The 20,776-nt window shown below is 38.4% G+C and overlaps 1 protein-coding gene across 3 annotated transcripts in view; it reads left to right on the top strand.

The window, feature by feature from the left end:
• AKAP6 (A-kinase anchoring protein 6) overlaps positions 1-20,776 on the top strand; it is a 260,229-nt gene that overhangs the window by 21,758 nt on the left and 217,695 nt on the right. For all 3 annotated transcript variants that reach the window (XM_034417989.3, XM_034417990.3, XM_034417988.3), the window contains exon 2: positions 19,612-19,957. In XM_034417989.3, coding sequence (XP_034273880.3) covers positions 19,655-19,957 — 303 coding nt within the window. In that variant the 5' untranslated portion in view covers positions 19,612-19,654. The remainder of the gene's footprint in view (positions 1-19,611; positions 19,958-20,776) is intronic.

Genomic DNA, 20,776 nt, shown 5'->3' with positions numbered 1-20,776 from the left:
GGCCACCTTTAATTTTTTTTTTAAAAAAAACCCAGTTGCATTGCTTCATAATCACAGGAGAAAGTAGTTGTGTTTTGATCAATGGACATGAGGGATGGTGCCTAATGGAGAGGTGGTGTGATGAATTACAGTGATGCTGCAGTTTCCTAGGCAGGAGGGAGGACATTCCAAGGGGGGAGGCAAGACAAGAGACAGCACAGCCTGGAGCTGGATTGGAAAAGAGTTAGGATAGCCACTCCCTGGAATCTCTCAGGGTATATCCATTAGGGTGAGAGTAGTAAATATTTAGTCTGGCAAGTTTCTGTCTATATGATGTGACAAAATAAAGAACTGAACTTTGGCTAGATTGTTCTACATCGTTCTTGGCCTGGGCCTGACATCAATCTTGCCAGACTAAACTTTTACTACTCTCACCCCCACCCCAACAGATCTACCTTGGAAGATTGATGATATTCTGTCCAGCTTTAATTACTCAGAAGAATTTTTCATTCAAATACCAACTGAAACACTCACTTCTGACATGCCAACCAAAAGGCTCAAAGAAGTAATGACATCTGAGCTTGGTTGTTTTGTTGTACACATTTCATTATCCAAAATAGATAACATCATCAGAGCACTGACGATGTCACCTAATTTGTGTAATGAAACATCTGCAAGAAACAGCCCCAAGGAGCCCTCATTTCAACTCTAAGTTACAAATACTTTCTTTTATAAATAATGGCATCATTTGGTCATTCTTCTATTTAAACACAGTACATTTCATTGTGCACTTTGAAGTCTAAACACCGGCCTAACTTCTTTGTGGAATGGAATTAGGACTAGGAAATATATTACCTCTGCTTGGATGTAGGAACCGTGGTGGCACAGTGGTTAGAATGCAGTACTGAGGGCTAACTCTGCCCACAGTCTGGAGTTCGATTCTGACTGGCTCAAGATTGATACAGCCTTCCATCCTTCTGAGGTCAGGAAAATGAGGACCCAGATTATTGGGGGCAATATGCTAACATTGTAAACATCTCAGAGAGTGCTGTGGAATGGTACATAAATTTAAGTTCTGTTGCTATTTATCCAATCCATGTTTTTAAGAGAAAATACTTAGGTAGCATACTGTGTACTTAATGCAGGACTCTGTCTGGACGCAGGTCTTCCCAAAATTAATACTAGCTTGGAACAGGTAATGTAATGTCTGGTTAAAGTTGAATTTCCTACCACAAATGTTAGCCTCTTTGATACTGATAACTCCTTGAATATACCCTAGAACTGTGATGGCGAACCTATGGCACCGGTGCCACAGTGGCACGCGAAGCCGTATCTATGGGCACGTGACCGTTGCCCTAGCTCAGCTCCAGCACACATGTGCGCACCAGCCAGATGATTTTTTGGCCTTCCAGGCCCACTGGAAGTCAGGAAATGGGTTGTTTCCGGCTTCTGGAGGGCCTCTGGGGGGGGGATGGGGAAGGCTGTTTTCACCCTCCCCAGGCTCCAAGAAAGCCTCTGGAGTCTGGGGAGGGCAAATAATGGGCCTAAGGGGCCTATTGGGCCCACCGTTAACCTTTTTGCCATCATGTGCCAAAAGTGGGGGTAGCGCAGGGGGTTGCATGCACATGTGCGGGGGTGCGCGGTGTCATTGAATTATGGGTGTGGGCATGTGCGCACGCAACCCCCCCACACTCCTGGCATGCGGTGGCAAAAGGCTTAGCCATCACTGCCCTAGAAAGTTAGGATGCTGTAGGAAATGATGCAATGTGGGCTTTCTGCTCAGATGCTTACTGAGTGGCCTACGGCAGAATAAGGCAGCCACCTACTATACATTGCAGAACACAATATTTGATGGCCAATGACCAATCCAATATACAGTTTTATAAATGAAATTGATATCCCAAATAAATGATAGAAACATTTTCTATAAAATGACAATAAATAAAATAGCGAAATGATCAAAAGGAAAAATGTTAGTAAGTTGTAACTTTACACAGTTCAGTGTTTCAAATTTTTTTAAATATTAGTAGAACATGTAATTTACCAAGCAACACAGTTCATGACAGAGATTAAATTATATCAGTTTTTTAGCATCACATTCCTATTGGCTAAAAACATAAAAGAGCCAATTGGCTAAAAACATAAAAGAGCCAATTGGCTAAAAACATAAAAGAGCCAATTGGCTAAAAACATAAAAGAGCTAACAGCAAAGTATTTGAAATCAGGAGACTTTGAGTTTTAGTCCTGTCTTAGGCATGAAGCCAGATGGGTGACTTTGAGTCAGTTACTCTCTCTCTGCCCAAGGAAGAAGAAGGCAAAGACAAACCACATCTGGAATGTTGCCAGGAAAACTGTATGGACTTGTCATGTAGTCTCCAGGAATCAAAGTTGACTAAAAGGCACGAAAGCATAAGAATGCTCAGATAGTGTATCATGCAAATGCAGTTTCCTCTGTTAAATCAGGAAACCCAGTCACTGAAATTTGTAGGCATTAACATCACAGTTTAGCCATTTAAGAGACTTATTTAACAAAGCTGCTATCACAGGTCTTCCTTTTTGATATTCATTATCACATCAGCAATGCAAGTTTTTAATTTTTTTTTCTCAATTCCAGGTTAGATTTATTTTCTTAATCACGTGCTTGACACTTCACGTCTTGGGAAACAGGAATGATGACATTCATGGGCACCAGGAGGTTACTGGTTGTACCATAAAATGGTACTGGACAGTCCCCTAAATTAAATAAATGATTGGAGATTCCTCCAGTCCATCAAATCTTGCAAGAATTTTGACATTTTCATGTGAAATTCTACAAGATTAGATGACTTTAGAAGACCTCTGAAATTTTTATAATGATTGATGGTGTGTAGGATTTAGAAACATTGCTTAATCTGAGGGATCTTCTTCATGAGTGAATTAAAATGGTATTCACCAGTCCTTAAACTTACAGAAAACTGGCATATAATTTACTGTCCCTATCCTGCCATATCATGATGTTGGCAAATGGTGTTGTCTTTACTTGCAGTATAGGGACTATATTAAAAACAGATATTGATGGATTCCCAGCTTTGTTTCCCTTCTCTCCCACTAAAAGACAAACATGGGGCAAGAAAAAAAATATCACTCACTTTTTCTTAATATGGGATGTTAGAAGAGTACGTATATTTTGACAGATGTCTAGACCAGAGTGTCTAGCCACCTGTCAAAACTTGCTCTGGTTTGGTGCAAATACTTTGTGTGGGATGCTATTCTGGAAAAGGACTAAGCCTGCGCCAGAAAGAAGCTTGATGATCCAAGGATATTAGTTCACAGGGTCTCTTTGAACATAACATCAATTTAATTGTCACTGAAGCATGTCAGATTGCACTCAGGTCAGTCTGCCAGCTAGATGGGGAAATTTACTATTTTAATACTGGATCAGTAGAGAATGACTGGGGGAATGAGATGAACGATTCATGAGAACATGGCAGAATAAAGAGGTTACTATGGCTAGGTACAAGTGGGGAAACGACCCTCGTCCATAGCTGTTGTAAAAAAAAAAAAAGTAAATTCTAAAGGAGGAGTACTGTACACATTTTTAGTGGCAGGTGTGGGGGGGGGGGCTGCACTAAATCATTTCTTTTAGGAGTTCAGGATGGGATGGGTGGAATGGTATCAGGTATCTAGAAGGGGCTGGGATTTTCTTGTTCTCATAGGTTTAAGAGGCAAATGGAGATTTGTTCTTTTTTTAAAAAAAAATATGTAGTTGCATAGCAGTGTCTGCGTGTTTCCTGACTCAGAATGATGGGAGACTGAGTTACCTAATTTTGGTAGATAAAATGGTTTTGGAGACTGCTAAATTGGTGCTGTAGGAGCATGAAGCTAAGTAAAATACAGCTCTGTCCCCAGCCCCTTTGAATTTGATAAATCATTTTATGTTAGTACGTTGCTACATTTTTTTTTAACCTCTGAAGATAATCTGTATAAAGAATTATTGGAAAAAGTTATTGATTTTTAATGAGAATGCATCTTTATATGTATTATGTTTTGAGTTGTCTCTTCTCCCTAGACAACACCATTTTATCAGCAAAACACACAAAAAATCCAGTAAACCCAGACCATCCATTTGCTAGATTCTGCTATTGAAATAGTTGATAAAAGAATGTAGCAGAGTTTACAGAGCAGGGCAGAACTAAATCCAATGGGCTTAAATAATTGTTGGTAGAATTTTAAAATAAACCTTTAAGAATCAGAGTAATTTGATCTTAGAATCAGTTACCAAGAGAAATTCTCTACCGCTAGAGTTTTGTGAGAAGAACATATGTTGCCTTCTTTTATAAATTGTCTGGGTATTGATTTCCAGAAGAAAAAAAATGGCTAGATGGTTTACAACCCTTCCCTTATGAGCAAATAAACCTTTAGGGCAAATCTTTTGAAAGAGACCAAGGGATACAAAGCACATCTGTTTGAATCATTAAAATACCTATAGCTTTCTCCAAACTTCTATTGCTGTTTCAGAGCCTTCTGCCAACTATCTCCACATAAATGATTTGTCAGAGCATAGTGCTGGGCATGCACACTCATAAAGAGACAATTGGGAACATCTTTTAAAGCAGCCACATTGACCTGGAAAATGATGCGGCTGCTTTATTGATTGAAAAAGGGGTGCTTTTTAAATGTTTTACCCAGCCCTAAAAACTGTTGTTGGTATTAATGGTTCAACAATCTGTGGCCCTCTAAAGATTGATCTGTACTGCTCACAAGGCCCTCTCACTACTCTGCTTGATGGAAAATGTTGAACACATAAATTTTGCCATGCTGAACAGTGGTGGAATTCAAATTTTTTTACTACCGGTTCTGTAGGCATGGCTTGGTGGGCATGGTGTGGCTTGGTGGGTGTGGCTTGGTGGGCGTGGCTTGGTGGACCTGGCAGGGGAAAGATATTACAAAATCTCTATTCCCACCCCACTCTGGGGCCAGCCAGAGGTGGTATTTGCTGGTTCTCTGAACTACTTAAAATTTCCACTACCAGTTCTCCAGAACCTGTCAGAACCTGCTGAATTTCGCCCCTTATGCTGATTCTACCAGGTCTTCTTTTCTGTTTTAAAGCTACAGTATCCATTCTCTTCTTGCATTGGAAAGCAAGGAGAAGGGAATCCAAGCAGAGAGTTTGCTTGTTGTTCATTTCTGGTAAGCAGTTGTGCCTATGACTTCTAGTAATATGATTGGATTAGTGTTGTTGTTGTTATTATTATTAAAACTCTATTAATATCTTTGCAGTGTTCGGTAACAGAAATGTTAGCATTACCAATTATACATAAAATGCATATTTTTATTTGTTTTTTTTATTTTACAAAACAAATATAATCCAATTGTGCTTCCTTGAAATCAAGATACATTTCCTATGTGTAGCCTTAGATGAGAAATTTTCTAACCATCTGTTGCATGCATAAATAAAACCTGAAGTTGACATAGGAAGCATATTGTGCTCAGAGATGTAAAACAGTGGTGGAAAGCTTTTGGTAACCCAAGGCTATGTGTGACTTTTGCCTGAGCGGGTGGACCAACATGCCTAATGATTACTATAAAATCAGAAGTTTTCCCCATGAATTTTTGCAGGTTAGTTTTGGATTTTTATAACAGGCACTTCTAGCAAAGCAAGTTTCAGAAGTCCCTGTTACAACAGAATATCAGCACAAGGAATTGTAGCCTTATGATGTTATTTTCTAGTAAAGAAACTTGGGAGAGGCATTTGACTGAATACCTAAACAGATCTCACTGCCTTGAGATTAATTATGCAAGAAAGATATTTCTGGAGGCTTTGTCTTAAAGACTTCCAGAAACAGAACTGTTTGGAAGCTGAGAAATTTTCAGACCTCTAGAAGAAAAAATTGTGCGTGAAAATCTAGGACCAATATGCAGTTACTTCGATTGGATTAAAGTTTTTATTTCATTTTGGATATTCAAAGCTGTGCTTGATTACTTTTTAATTAGGCTCAGAGTCCCTTTTAGAAAAGCTTAGTATTATTGTTTCTAACACTTACTCCTTGAACTCAGTCTTTTCTTTTCTAAGCCCAGCACCCATCCTCACTTTCCTTGCTGATGGGCATTTTCTAATAAATATAGGTTTGGTGCCAGTTTGTGTTTGGAAAACTGACATCTGATGATATACCTCAGACAACTTCAGCAAGCTGACTATCAGTTGTTGACATTAAATGGCTTTTCTTTTTCTTTTTAATAGTGATAGTAATGGCTATTAGGGGACACGGTGGCTCCATGGCTAAGACACTGAGCTTGTTGATCAGAAAAGTCAGCAGTTCAGTGGTTCGAATCCCTAGCTCCACATAACGGAGTGAGCTCCCATTACTTGTCCCAGCTGCTGCCAACCTAGCAGTTTGAAAGCATGTAAAAAATGCAAGTAGCAAAATAGAGACCACCTGGGTGGGAAGGTAACAGCGTTCCATGTGCCATCGGCGTTTAGTCATACCAGCCACATGACCACGGAGACATCTTTGGACAGCGCTGGCTCTTCAGCTTTGAAACGGAGATGAGCACTGCCCCCTAGAGTCGGGAACGACTAGCACATATGTGCGAGGGGAACCTTTACCTTTACCTTTAATGGCTATTATTGAACAGGGTGGGGGAGACACAGGTGAGTGAAATTCCATACAGTGTTTGGGTTTTTTTTTAAATAAACACTTATTTCTTAAGTGTTAATATAGTGTCATTGTGTTAAGTATGCTAAGTATATTATATTATTGTTATTGTTAAATGTACTGTTTCATTTCAAGTTTTGACCTAGAAACAGACCACTCAAAACCAGCTGTTCTGCACATGGAATATTTGTCATACCTCTAGTTAAAAGTTGCCCACATTTCTCTATAGCAGGGGTGTCAAACTCACGACGTCATGCTGTCCTCTTGTGACGTATTGCGACTTCCCCCCCTTCGCTAAACTGGGGGTGGGTATGGCCAGCACGTGATGCATCTGGCCTACGGGCCATGAGTTTGACACCCCTGCTCTAGATCAAGGGTCTTCAACCTTGACAACTTTAAGCCTGGTGGACTTCAACTTCCAGAATTCTGGGAGTTGAAGTCCTCCAGGCTTAAAGTTGCCAAGGTTGGATACCCCTGATCTAGAGCATTTTTTGAGGATCACATGTAGCAGAATTTCAATAAAAATAGAAAGGGTGGTGCATTCACAAAAGGTTGGCACTCTCTCCTCTCCTTATCATGCCCCTTTTTTCTTGTTTTGCAACAAGTATTGAAAATACGTAAGGAATGGTAACAATTCATTTTGGAGTGGGTGTGAAGAATGTTTATTACTCTAGGAAATATGACAGTTCATTTCATTTTCTGAATTCTCTTTCAATCATCTGGAGGCAGAGCCGTTCCTGCCTATGGTCAGACAGGTAGAAGTGAAGTTGAGTGAAGGTCAATTTTCAGTTACTTTCTGAGGGAAGACAGAAAAAGTGAAGAAGAGTGAACACAAAGAGTGAAAGCGCTATTAGGAAGAAAATGCTTATTGTAAACTGTTGCTCTTTCTGATATATAATTTTATGCATTTATTTAAAAATTAAAGAAGATAATGTAGAAAACAACATTATAAAGAACAACACATGCTTAAAGCAATAGCAATAGACTTATATACTGCTTTACAGTGCTTTATAGCCCTCTCTAAGCGGTTTAAAGAGTCAGCATATTGCCCTCAACAACTTGGGTCCTCATTTTACCCACCTCAGAAGGATGGAAGGCTGAGTCAACCCTGAGCCTGGTGAGATTTGAACTGCCAAATTGCATGCAGCCAGCAGTCAGCAGATGTAGCTTGCAGAACTGCACTCTAACAACTGCACCACCATGGTTAGAGTGACCTGGCAAAAGTGACAAAAGGGAAAGGAAATAAAAAAAATAATTGGAGGACAAGGGTGCATTATCAATTAATTTGTCTCTTTTCCTCTGAGCCATTTCCCAAGCATTCCGGTTTTTCTAAAATAAAGGGAAAAGCTGCAAGAGAGTGGGATGAGGGTGAAAAAAATCACAAATCTTCCTTCTGAGAGGCAGACATGAAGTTATGTTTCATATTTCCGTATGAGAAAAAGCATCTCAAAATGTCCACTTCTTACTAAAATAACTTTTTAAAAAGTACATCTCATCCAGCTTCTCTTCTTTCTTTTGTTGCTTTCCAAGTTGGGAGCTAATATAGTCTTTGTTTTATTATGACAGATTTTCCCCAACTATAGCACTTTTTATTTGTTTAAGGGAAATAAGACCCAACTCAGATTTATTCCTTTTTAATATTTTTATAGCTATGTTTTCTGCCACTGCAGAATCACTGACACAGCCCTTTGTCATCTGTAGTGCTGCCTTGCCTGTCTTTCACTTAGCAAAAGCAAAAATGTAATGTATGCCCGGAATTAAAAAAAGTTGAAGAAACTAATAAGTAAGGCAGTCTGTCCATATAATCCAACATTAGCAAACACATTGGGGCTATGTGGAAAGAACATTACACTAACACGCATAATTGAAACACATTTGGGACTAAAACATATGACGAACGGTTGCAGGAATTGGATGTGGCTAGTCTAGAGAAAAGAAGGACTAGGGGTGACATGACAGCAGTGTCATGAGAGGCTACCATGAAGAAGAGGGGGTCAATTTGTTTTCCAGTGTTTTCCAGAAGACAAGACAAGAAACAATGGATGGAAACCAATCAAGGAGAGATGCAATCTCTCCCAGAGATAAGGAGAATCCAAGACCTTAGCGCCTTCTGCCGTGCCCTTAAAACCCACTTTTTCCAGCAAGCCGGGCTGGCTTAAGAAGAAATTTTAAATGTTTTAATTGGTTTGTATTTTTAATTTTGGGCCAAATTTATATATATTTTAATTGTTTTTAATATTTGTATTTCATGTTTTTTAATTCTGTCTGTACACCGCCCTGAGTCCTCAGGGAGAAGGGCGGTATATAAATTTAAAATTAAAAAAAAAAAAAATCTGGAATGGAAAAGAAACTTCCTAACAGTGAGAACAATTAACCAGTGGAACAGCTTGCCTTCAGAAGTTGTGGGTGCTTCATCACTGTAGGTTTTTAAGAAGAGACCGAATGCCCATTTGTCTGAAATGGTATAGGGTCTCCTGCTTGACAGGGGGCTGGATTAGAAGACCTCCAAAGTCCCTTCCAGCTCTATTCTGATCTGATAGTAGTCAATGCAGATTATCCCGTTGTTCACGCACTTAAAATAACCTATTTTCCACTCCCAACATTTAATGATTGCATATTGGCTATTAAGAAGGGAAAGGTAGACGTGGATCTGTTCCTTACTGTGATACTGACACACTGACAAATGTGCCCTATTGCATCTCAATACAACATCTACTTTTGTATACTTGCTCTATGACAGTGCATTCCTGTATATAGGCTACCGTTTGCAGCATTATTTTGTAGACCGTGTTTTGCCACACTCCCTATGGATGTCTATGGAAAGCCTGTGTGTTCAGACTTCCATGGGAAATGCAACTAGGCATGATTGTTATTTGTGTACATGTAGATGTGCATGAAAAGTTCCTATGCATGAGCTTTTCCTACTTAGATACCTCTGGTCAAGCTGAGGCTTTTTGGAGAATGGCATGATGTTTCACGGAAGGCTTCATTTCCAACCCCTTTCTCTCTAAATAGATAGTGTTTTTCAAGTGACTCCTTTCTTTTTTAAAAAAATAATTTTTATTAAACAGTTTTTAAAAAACAAACAAACAAAAACAGATATTTACATCTTCTTCTTTTCAACATCTTCGCATCAGTAATCCATATTTATCTAGTGACTCCTTTCTATTATTATTATTATTATTATTATTATTATTATTATTATTATTATTATTAATTTATTGGTTAATCTTTAGTGAGATTCACAGCCTTTGAGGCTGGTTAATAGCTCAGCAGCTCGAGTCCTAACCAAGGACCTAGGAACTGTTAAGGTATCGTCAGAGGATGTAAGCTGTTCCGAGTAAGGTGGTTTTTTGTAGAGTCAAAATGTTCAAGTCCGGCAAATTTAGAATTTCTAAATAGCGGGGTAGCCCTTTGGGTATTGCTCCGAGGGCTCCAATTACAATCGGGACAACACACGATTTCTTTTTCCACAGTCGCTCAACTTCAATTTGTAAGTCCCGGTACTTTGTGATTTTTTCTTGCTGCTTATCTTCAATTCGTGCATCACCAGGTATTGCAATGTCAATGAACCATACTTTTTTCTTTTCAACTATTGTTATGTCAGGTGTGTTGTGGACCAAGTGCCTGTCAGTCTGAATCCTAAAGTCCCACAAGATCTTAAGTTTCTCATTCTCTAAAACTTTCTCAACCTGATGTTCCCAGTGGTTTTTGTTGTACTCAAATCCAAACTTCTGGCACAATTTCCAGTGAATGATTTTAACAACACGGTTATGGCGTTGTAGGTAGTCAGTTTGTGAAATTTTGCTGCACCCACTGATCAGGTGGTCAACTGTCTCCTCTTTCTCATTGCAGAGGCGGCATTTGCTGTTGTGGTAACATGCTGAATTTTTGCCTTCATACAGTTTGTGGCTAGGGCTTGTTCTTGAGCTGCCAAAATAAAGCTTTCTGTTTCTTTTTTCAGTACTCCTGATCTTAACCAGTTCCAAGTTAGTTTCTGGTCAGCTTTGCCTTCAATACTTTTCAAGTATTGGCCATGCAGAGCTTTGTGTTTCCAATTTTCAGCTCGCTGCTCAATTACTTCTTTCTTATATTCTGCTTTTGTTTTAGTTGTCTTTAAAAGGCCTCCTTTATTTACTTCCTTAATCATTGGTTCTTCACTTTTCTGGATGTAATCATTCAAGCTGCATTTTTCTTCTTCCGCAGTCTGCTTTACTTGTAGGAGTCCTCGACCACCCTCTGCTCTTGGTAAATATAATCGGTCAACATCACTTTTAGGGTGCAAGGCATGATTCATTGTCATAAGCTTCCTTGTTTTTCTGTCCAAATTGTCTAACTCCATCTGGGTCCAGTCAATTATTCCTGCAGAGTATCTAATCACAGGTATAGTCCAGGTATTTATGGCTTTTATGATGTTTCCTCCACTCAATTTGGACATTAATATCTTACGAATTCGCCGAATGTACTTGACTGAAGTTAATTCCTTGACTTTATTATGCATTAAGTCAGAGGCTTCTAAAATCCCCAAGTACTTGTAGCCTTCTTCTGATTTTACTGCCTTTATCATTTCTTCATTCTCTAGTTCTATTCCATCCTCTTCTATGATCTTGCCTGCTTTGGTTGCTATTGTTGCACATTTGTCAATTCCAAGCTGCATACCAATGTCTTGGCTGAATTCTTTTGTGTTTTCAATTAATAAATTCAGTTCAGCTTTTGTTTTACCAAACAGCTTCAAATCATCCATGTACATCAAGTGCGAGCTTTTCAGTCCTTTCTTTGCAAGTTCGTATCCACAGTTCATCTTTTTCAAAATGATTGTCAGTGGTAGCATTGAGAGTATAAAAAGTAGGGGTGAAAGGGAATCGCCCTGGAAAATGCCTCGTTTAATTTCAACTTCACCCAGTTCTTCTTCATTAGCCATAAGTTTTGTTTTCCAGAGGTTCATTGAAGATTCCATGAATTTTTGTATATTGCTGCTGATGCCTAATATTTCCAGGCATTTCTTGATCCAGCTATGGGGAACTGAATCAAATGCTTTCTTATAGTCTATCCAAGCCATGAACAGGTTGGTTCGTCTTTTCTTTGAAATCTTTAGGATTAGCTTGTCGATCAGCAATTGATCTTTTGTTCCTCTTGAGTTTTTGCAGCATCCTTTCTGTTCTACAGGAAGCAAGTTATTTCTTTCCAGGTATCCATAGATTTGGTTTGCAATGATACCAGTAAGAAGCTTGTATGTTGTTGGCAAGCAGGTGATTATTATTATTATTATTATTATTATTATTATTATTATTATTATTATTATTTAATCTTTAGTGAGATTCAGAGCCTTTGAGGCTGGTTAATAGCTCAGCAGCTCGAGTCCTAACCAAGGACCTAGGAACTGTTAAGGTATCGTCAGAGGATGTAAGCTGTTCCGAGTAAGGTGGTATTGCTCCAAGGGCTCCAATTACAATCGGGACAACACACGATTTCTTTTTCTACAGTCGCTCAACTTCAATTTGCAAGTCCCGGTACTTCGTGATTTTTTCTTGCTGCTTATCTTCAATCCGTGCATCACCAGGTATTGAAATGTCAATGAATAATAATAATAATAATAATAATAATAATAATAATAATAATAATAATAATAACAACAACAACAACAACAACAACAACTATTATTATTATTATTATTATTATTATTATTATTATTATTATTATTATTATTATTATTATTATTATTTGAATTTATATACTGCCCTTCTCCCCGAAGGGACTCAGGGTGGTGAACAGCCAAAAATTAAAATAACATACAATATATAAGTTAAGATAACTAAAAATAAATTAAATTAATTGGCCTCCCAATTTAAAACCCCAAGCTATACAATTAAAAACTAACCCATAAAACCTATTCAGGCCAGGCCAGCTTGCTGAAATAAAAACGTCTTCAGGGCCTTCAGTGCGGAGATCTGGGATAAGTCGTATTCTGGGAGGTAGCTCGTTCCAAAGGGCGGGTGCTCCCACAGAGAAGGCTCTCCCCCTGGGGGCCGCCAGCCAACATTGCTTGACCGATGGCACCCTGAGGAGGCCCTCTCTGTGAGAGCGTATTGGCCGGTGGGAGGTTATCGGTAGCAGAAGGCAGTCTCGTAAATACCCTGGCCCTAAGCCATGGAGCGCTTTAAAGGTGAGAACCAACACCTTGAAGCGCACCCAGAAGACCACCGGGAGCCAGTGCAGCTCGTGCAAGAGAGGTGTTATATGGGAGCACCATTTCATAAATGATAGTTTATTCTATATATTACATTATATATTCAATATAACTTATAATTCTCTTTTTTAGTCTTCAATGATTCAGTTTAGCCACTTTTGGAAAGGAAAATTTGAGATTTTGTTGTGTGGTGAATCAGTGAGGGAGAGTGATAAGAACGGAACAAAAATAGTTTTCTCTGGCCTTGGCCATTACAGGATGATATTTAAAATTAATTAAAGGAGCATGTTTAGTCGAGTGCTTTTTAAGTGTTCGCTATTTAGAGCTTTGTGCTAAATGAAATGAAAGAATTTTCATGTCGGGTAAAAGGCTGTATTGCACTTAGGTTTGCAAAAAAAATAATGGAATGAAAGAAGATGACATGTTCTCCTTTTGGTACACGTTGTAGAGGAGACCCATGTTAATCTATAGTGGCAAAAAATCTGGAATCTTTCTGACTTATACATTTTATTAAAAAACATAATTTTTCATGACCTCCCTTTCACTACATCTGATGCACAGAAGTTAAACTGAAGATGTAGGATTGAAATTTGGGTGGAGGCGGGAAAGAACACAGATTGGTTATGCAGATGCAAATTACATGTAGGATCAATTACAAGTACTTTATCAATTAACAACTGCAATATGTTAAAAACCTATTGTGTTTGTTGAGATCTTCTGAGATTGCCTTAATGTATGGAAGATCACTGATTTTCTGCTTGATGGTGCCATTAATGTCCTACTTTGGTGGGCATGGTGCAGCTTGGTGGGCGTGGCAGGGGAAGAATACTGCAAAATCTCCATTCCCACCCCTCTCCAGGGGAAGGATACTGCAAAATCTCCATTCCCACCCCACTCCAGGGGAAGGATACTGCAAAATCCCCATTCCCTCCCCACTCCCAGGGGAAGGATATTGCAAAATCTCCATTCCCACCCCACTCTGGGGCCAGCCAGAGGTGGTATTTGCCAGTTCTCCGAACTGCTCAAAATTTCCGCTACTGGTTCTCCAGAACCTGTCAGAACCTGCTGGATTTCACCCCTGCAGTGGTACCTTGGTACTCAATTGCTTTGAAACTCATCAGATATGGTACTCAATGCATTTTGTCATGAACATTTTGTCCCGGTACTCATTATTTGTTTAGTACTAAATGCACAAGGTAGAACTTGTCGGTATTGGCTGCCTTGTGACTCACCACATAATTTCTTATGGGAAAATTTTGTTTGGTACTCATCGTTTTTGGTACTCATCACGTCTCCTGGAACCAATTAACGATGGGTACCAAAGTATCACTGTATTATGAAATAAGATGGAGAAATCCCATCAATTTATAAGCATCAATATTTTTTTTTCTTTTCTGTGTGGGATGCGAGTAAGGCATATATGAGGGGGGTACTCATTTATATGAATTCTAAACAAAGATTAAACCGACAAAAGAAAAGACTGGAAATGGAAGCAGAGATAAAGAAGAAAGAACAGCTACTTATAAAAAATCCAACAGATGAAAGAATACGAGGAGCCATAAAACTTTTGAAAGATCAATTTCAAAGACTAAAATGATTGTTAAAAATATGACACAAGATCGTAAGCAGGAACTTGAAAGAAAGGTAGGCTTTGAAATAGTATCAAAAGTTAAACATTTAGGAGTTCAAGTTGCAGATTCAAATATAAAATTATTTCAAAATAATTATGAGGTATTGTGGCGAGAGATACAAAAGGATATGGAGATCTGGAAAAAACTGCAGCTGTCGTTGCTTGGAAGAATAGCAGCAGTTAAGATGAACGTTTTGCCTAGATTTCTCTTTTTGTTCCAAATGATTCCGGAGCTTAAAAGTGATAAGCAATTGAGAGAATGGCAAAATGGACTGAATAAGTTTGTCTGGAATGAGAAAAAGCCGAGAGTTAAACTGAAAATTATGCAAGATGTTCCAGAAAGGGGAGGCCTTAAACTTCCAAACCTACAATTGTATTATGAAGCAGCAGCTTTGAAGCAAGCAAGTGACTGGTTTGGAAGGATAAAGACTGGAATATTGAACCTAGAAAGTCATGGTCTTGAATTTGGTTGGCATGCATATTTATTCTATGAGAACAAAGTGGATAAAGTATTCAAAAGCCACATACTTAGGAACTCTTTGATGAGAGTTTGGAAGAAGCACCGATTCAAATGGGATTACAAAATACCGTTATGGCTGGATCTTGGTCATATCATGTGGAATACAAATATAATGTCACTCGGGGGGGTTTTATACAAAGAAGTTCTTTTTATGGAGGGGGGCAGATGACAACTAAAGGCATTAGAAATACTGTTGGAAGAAGGGATTAATTTAACTTGGTTACAGTATAATCAACTTCAACTGAGATGGAAAGAAGATCAAAAAACTGGTATAATGATGCATGAAGAAGAATTGGTTAGACATAAAAGAGAAAGGTCCAATGCATATTAAGAGGGTTTATAATGTCCTGTTAGAAAGAGATTCGGAAAATGAACTGGTTAAAGATTGTATGATAAAATGGGCACAAAATTTTGCAGAACCAGTGATGTTGGAAACATGGGAAAAAATATGGGTCCAGAATGTTAAATTTACACAGTCGCAGAATTTGAGGGAAAATTTTTATAAAATGTTTTATAGGTGGCATTTAGAGCCTAAGAAATTATGGTGTATGTATCCTAATGTTCAACCAAAATGCTGGAGATGTGATTGCTTAGATGCCACATATTATCATATGTGGTGGACTTGTAAGAAAGTGAAGGCTTTTTGGATAAAAATTTAGTGGGTTATGCAAAATGTTTTGAAGAAAAAACTTCAGTTTTCTCCACAACTGTTTTTATTGGGTATAGTTAAGGGTTTTACATTGGGTGAAACAAAGCTGATATTGCATATGGTGACAGCAGCAAGATTATTGATAGGTCAATATTGGAAAAATGATGCTATGCCCACTATCAAAGAATGGACTTTGAAGATGGCCAGTTTTGCAGAGATGACGAAGATTTCAGCATATCTAAAAGACCGAACTCAAGAGACTTATGTCTGGGAGTGGAAAAAGTGGATAGATTATATGCAGAATAAATATCAAACCAGGAAATACCAGATAGCTTTTAGCTGAATGTATTATGTAGGGATAGATTAATTGAGTTTTATGAAGGTATAAATAGTATACAGGGGGTGGAGGGGATTAAGTTTCATAAAATGTATTTTTGATTAGGATTTTATTTTGTGGAAGTCTTGGGGGGAAAAGGGGAGAGTTAGGGAGGGTTTGGGGGGGAAACTGGGGAGAAAATGTATTTGTAAAACTTTTCAAATAAAAAAAAATATTTTTTTTCTTTTGATGTTTGTTTTTCTGCATGGATTTCAAAGTTGCTCTGTATCAATATGCTTCATCTGTACAGGCCTTTAGGTGACACAGAAAACCCATACCGTTGCCTTATAAAGTTTTTGTTTCACTTTTCTTACTGTAATGAGGTGATAATTTGCCTTATTCAGTGTGATTTTAGTGCTAGCGCTCGTTGGTGTTATTATGAAAATATCCAGAGTTCAACCATGCTTCAGATATACAGTACATAGATGCATTTTAAGGTTGCCTTTTATCAAATGCTGAATCCAATCAACAAACTTCTACTTTAGAGCAGGAAGCTTTTTAGCCGAGCAATGTGGATCGTCCAATCCATTTAGCTGTGAGAGATAACAGTGCATTAGGTAGATGGCAGAAAAGACTGAACACTCCTGTTGAATGGTTAATTGCTTTGTATTTAATATTATATACAGCAGCTGGGAGTGTATCTCAGTTAGCTTTGTTGAGGAAAAACTCCCCCTTTTTAGAAAGTCTTTGATGATGTTTTAATTATTTATCTGACTTGCTCTCTGTAAGACCTTGACTCTTTTCAAAAAAAAGTGTTCACAAGTCAGCTACCTCTCCAATATGTTTTTAATTGGTTGATGCAGATATCATGTCAGTTGACTTGCTTGGACAAGCAGAACCTTTGTGGACACAAAGACAGAAAGATAAGGAGATTTTCCTAGCTTAGTTTGAAGAATAACCAGGGGTGGGTTCTACTTACCTTTACTACCAATTCGCAATGGGGCCGCGCGAAGCTTCTGCGCATGCACAGATCATCATTTATGACATCTGGGTGGGTGGGTGGAGCCTCCCGCCAATTTTACTAACAGTTCTATAGAACTGGACAGAACTGGGAGCAACCCACCACTGAGAATAACCATAAATCTAAGAAGGGCACAGCGTCTGTTTTTCCTTTTGTAGCTAGGTGACTGACAAGGGTTTTTCGATTTTGCTAAGCAACTTCATAATGAATTAGCATAATCATCATCATCATCACCACCACCATTTATAATCATTTTTCATGCAACATAATCATTTCTCCACGTAACATGTCTTCTTTTTAAAAATGTGCTGTTAGGAAAATATTTATCTTGCCTGGTAAGCAAGCAGTGATATTGGGGAGTTGCAGACACATGTGGGATTGTGGGGAGCAATGTTCACCCCCATTTCTCTTTCATCAAAAGAATAAGTGTTGCCTGATCTACATAAGTGAGTTCAGGGTAGATTACTTAGCAAGGTGCAGGTGTGCTTTAGTTTAGTTTTTCTTCTGTCCTCCCTGTTTTTGTGCTTCTTTATTTAATTAATGACTATTTTTATCAACTCCTGGCATTTGGGAAGCAGAGCAAATAATAATGGGAATATCTTCTCAAACCCAAGTATCAAAATTGACTATACAATAAAATAGTTATAAGAAATTGTAATTATATACACACATTTTTTGTCTGTCAATTATTTGCAGTCGTAAAATGATGGCAGCGATTGCAGACAGGATTTTTTTTCCAGTTTAGTAATTATCAGTATATTCCATTTTTTTTTTTGCTAATTAGGCAGAGATTAAAATTCCCTAATAAATGAAATAAAATTCTTTTTTTAAAAAAACTATTGGTTTGAAACTATTTATATCAATTACATTTGGTTCAACGTTGACACCTCTTACCAGTAATGTCTGTCCAGGATCTCAGGCAAAGAAAAATCTTTTAAATCATTTATCAGCTGATCTTTCTTATTGGAGGTGCTACTGATTAAATTTATTTATTTATTTATTTATTTATTTATTTATTTATTTATTTAGTCGCATTTCTATGCCGCCCAACTCCCAAGGGACTCTGGGCAGCTGGGATATTTGCTGCAACAGTTGTACCTTCGGTTTACAGTTGTGAGAAGCAAGAGACTTCGCTTGCTAAAGCTTCATGCTTGATCCATCAGAACTCTTCTTACATGCTTTGCTAAGCCACAGGCTAATTTTTGGCTTTGGAAAATAGGCTACAGGTACACAGTGGCTCAGTGGCTAAGACACTGAGCTTGTCGATCGAAAGGTTGGCAGTTCAGCGCTTCGAATCCCTAGTGCTGTGTAATGGGGTGAGCTTCTGTTATTTGTCCCAGCTTCTGCCAACCTAGCAGTTTGAAAGCATGTAAAAAATGCAAGTAGAAAAATAGGGACCACCTTTGGTGAGAAGGTAACAGTGTACCGTGCACCTTTGGCATTTAGTCATGCCGGCCACATGACCACGGAGATGTCTTTGGACAGCGCTGGCTCTTCAGCTTAGAAACGGAGTTGAGCACTGACCCCTAGAGTCGGGAACGACTACTATCCATGTGCAGGGGAAACCTTTACCTTTATCTTAGTCCTCGACTTACAACAGTTCATTTAGTAACCGTTCAAAACTACAACAGCACTGAAAAAAGTGACTTATGACTATTTTTCACACTTACAACCTTTGGAGCATCCCCATGATCATATGATCAAAATTCAGATCCTTGGTAACTGGTTCATATTTACAACTGCTGCTGTGTCCCAAGGTCATGTGATCCCCTTTTGACAAGCCAAATCCATGGGGAATCCAGATTCAATTAACAACCGTGTTACTAATTTAATAGCTGCAGTGATTCATTGTGCAACTCTGGCAAGAAAGGTCATAAAATGGAGGAAAACTCACTTAACAAATGTCTCGCTTAGCAACAGAAATTTTGGGCTCAATTGTGGTTGTAAGTCAAGGACTACCTGTACAAATGTTTTAATATTGCATTTTGGTTCTTTAATTCCTTAGATTTCTTACATTTTTCAATGTCCACACAAATAATAATAGTTATTAATTATTGATTAAGAATTGTTAATTGAGCTTAACTTTCATTAACTCTTTTTTCCCTGGTAATTTCTACCTTTTATGAAGATATAGTTTCAAGTATATAAGTAAACCCTGTATAGCATAGTTTCAGAAACTAGAGGCTATTATTATGATTAATAAATCATTATTTGCAGTTGCTATCCATCATCCTAATCATAAGAAGTAAAACTAAACCCCACTAAGTCTGTTTTGCTATTAAACTTCTGACACATACAAGTGACAATTGTCTAGGTTTGAATTTGGGCATACTTCAGGGGTAGGTTCTACTTACCTTTACTACCGGTTTGCAACGGGATCGCGCAGATCGCCTATGACGACATCCGGGGCGGTGGGCGGAGCCTCCCACCGGTTTTACTACTGGTTCTTGCGAAGTGGTCTGAACTGGGGGCAACCCACCACTGCTATGCTTAGACAGAATTTTAATTTGATTAGTTGCAAACAGGTTTGTCCTGCTTCCAGTGCTGTTAACCAACAGGCAGTATTCAATATATGTTTAAACATGCAGTATTTCAATTGTTATGAACAGGTAGATGTTTTATTCCAAGTTTTGTTTTTTTAACCATTTTCCCTTTGCCTCTTCCATATGTGCAGCTGCTTTGGCAAGAAGCATGATCTAGAACTTCTGTCATCAGCCATGGAAGTAGCACTTTCCCCCATCCTTCCACAAGAGCTGAATGCTGTTCCTACCGATGTATCCCCCATGATCATCACTACAACTCCTACAACTGAGCAAGATGGCAGGGAAGATTTCGATCCCGAACAACAATATGAAAAGCCTCCCCCACTCCACACAGTTGCAGACTGGAAGATTGTTCTCCACTTGCCTGAGATTGAGACATGGCTTCGGATGACATCAGAAAGAGTCCGGGATTTGACTTACTCTGTGCAGCAGGATCTGGACAGCAAACACGTGGATGTGCACTTGGTACAACTGAAAGTAAGATTAAATGCTGCTCTCTGCTGGCTCTCTTTTGGAAATGCTGCTTGGTTGTGGCAGTGACTGCAGGCTGCTATGTGAGAGGAGAGAAATGTCGGAAAGTAGCTGTTTCATTGTTTCATTTTGTTTATTTCTATATTTACTATATACCGTAAATTAAAACTGATAATTAGAATATTCACAATACAAATAAAGTTAAAAAATCCATTGATAATACAGTACATTAGATGAATCAAACTTATAGCAATTGACAGAATAATAACAGCAAATCTTATGACAATCGTAACTGTAAAAATAATAAAGATGGCAAAATTCTCATCATTATCATCACCACCACTGCCACCAAATGCTGTTTGGAAGAATTTCATCTGACATTAGGGAAGAAGCCAATTCATTTGTAAGGGGGAGGAGCTGTTCCTTAGAACTGGACCATGTAACCATGAAATAATGCCTCCTAGTCTTGCCTCACCACACACACATACACACACACACACACACATTACGGAAGTGTGAAACAACCACTATCTCCTTCTGAGATGATTGTATACAGTTTATCTTTTTCTGCAGAAACTATTGTCCAATTGTTTTTCTTATTTATTAAACATATTTATATGATTTCCCAATTCACAACAGTGATTCTGGAGGGCATACAGCAATAAAGAATCACAATTTAAAACCCCGATCCCTCTTCTCCCTCCCATGGCAGAGATGGGCCTTTTTCTTGGTCCCAATAGATGTATTTCCTTAACAGAAGCAGGGACCTGCCTCTCTGCTCTGGTGGGCTGGATAGATGTACTGAGGAGAGGCAGTCCTTTAAAT

Source organism: Pantherophis guttatus, chromosome 1 (assembly GCF_059756535.1).
Source record: "Pantherophis guttatus breed Tessera chromosome 1, ASM5975653v1, whole genome shotgun sequence".
NCBI classification, from domain to species: domain Eukaryota; kingdom Metazoa; phylum Chordata; class Lepidosauria; order Squamata; family Colubridae; genus Pantherophis; species Pantherophis guttatus.
The sequence above is the reverse complement of the archived record's forward strand: the minus strand, read 5'-3'. Positions and strand labels throughout refer to the sequence as shown.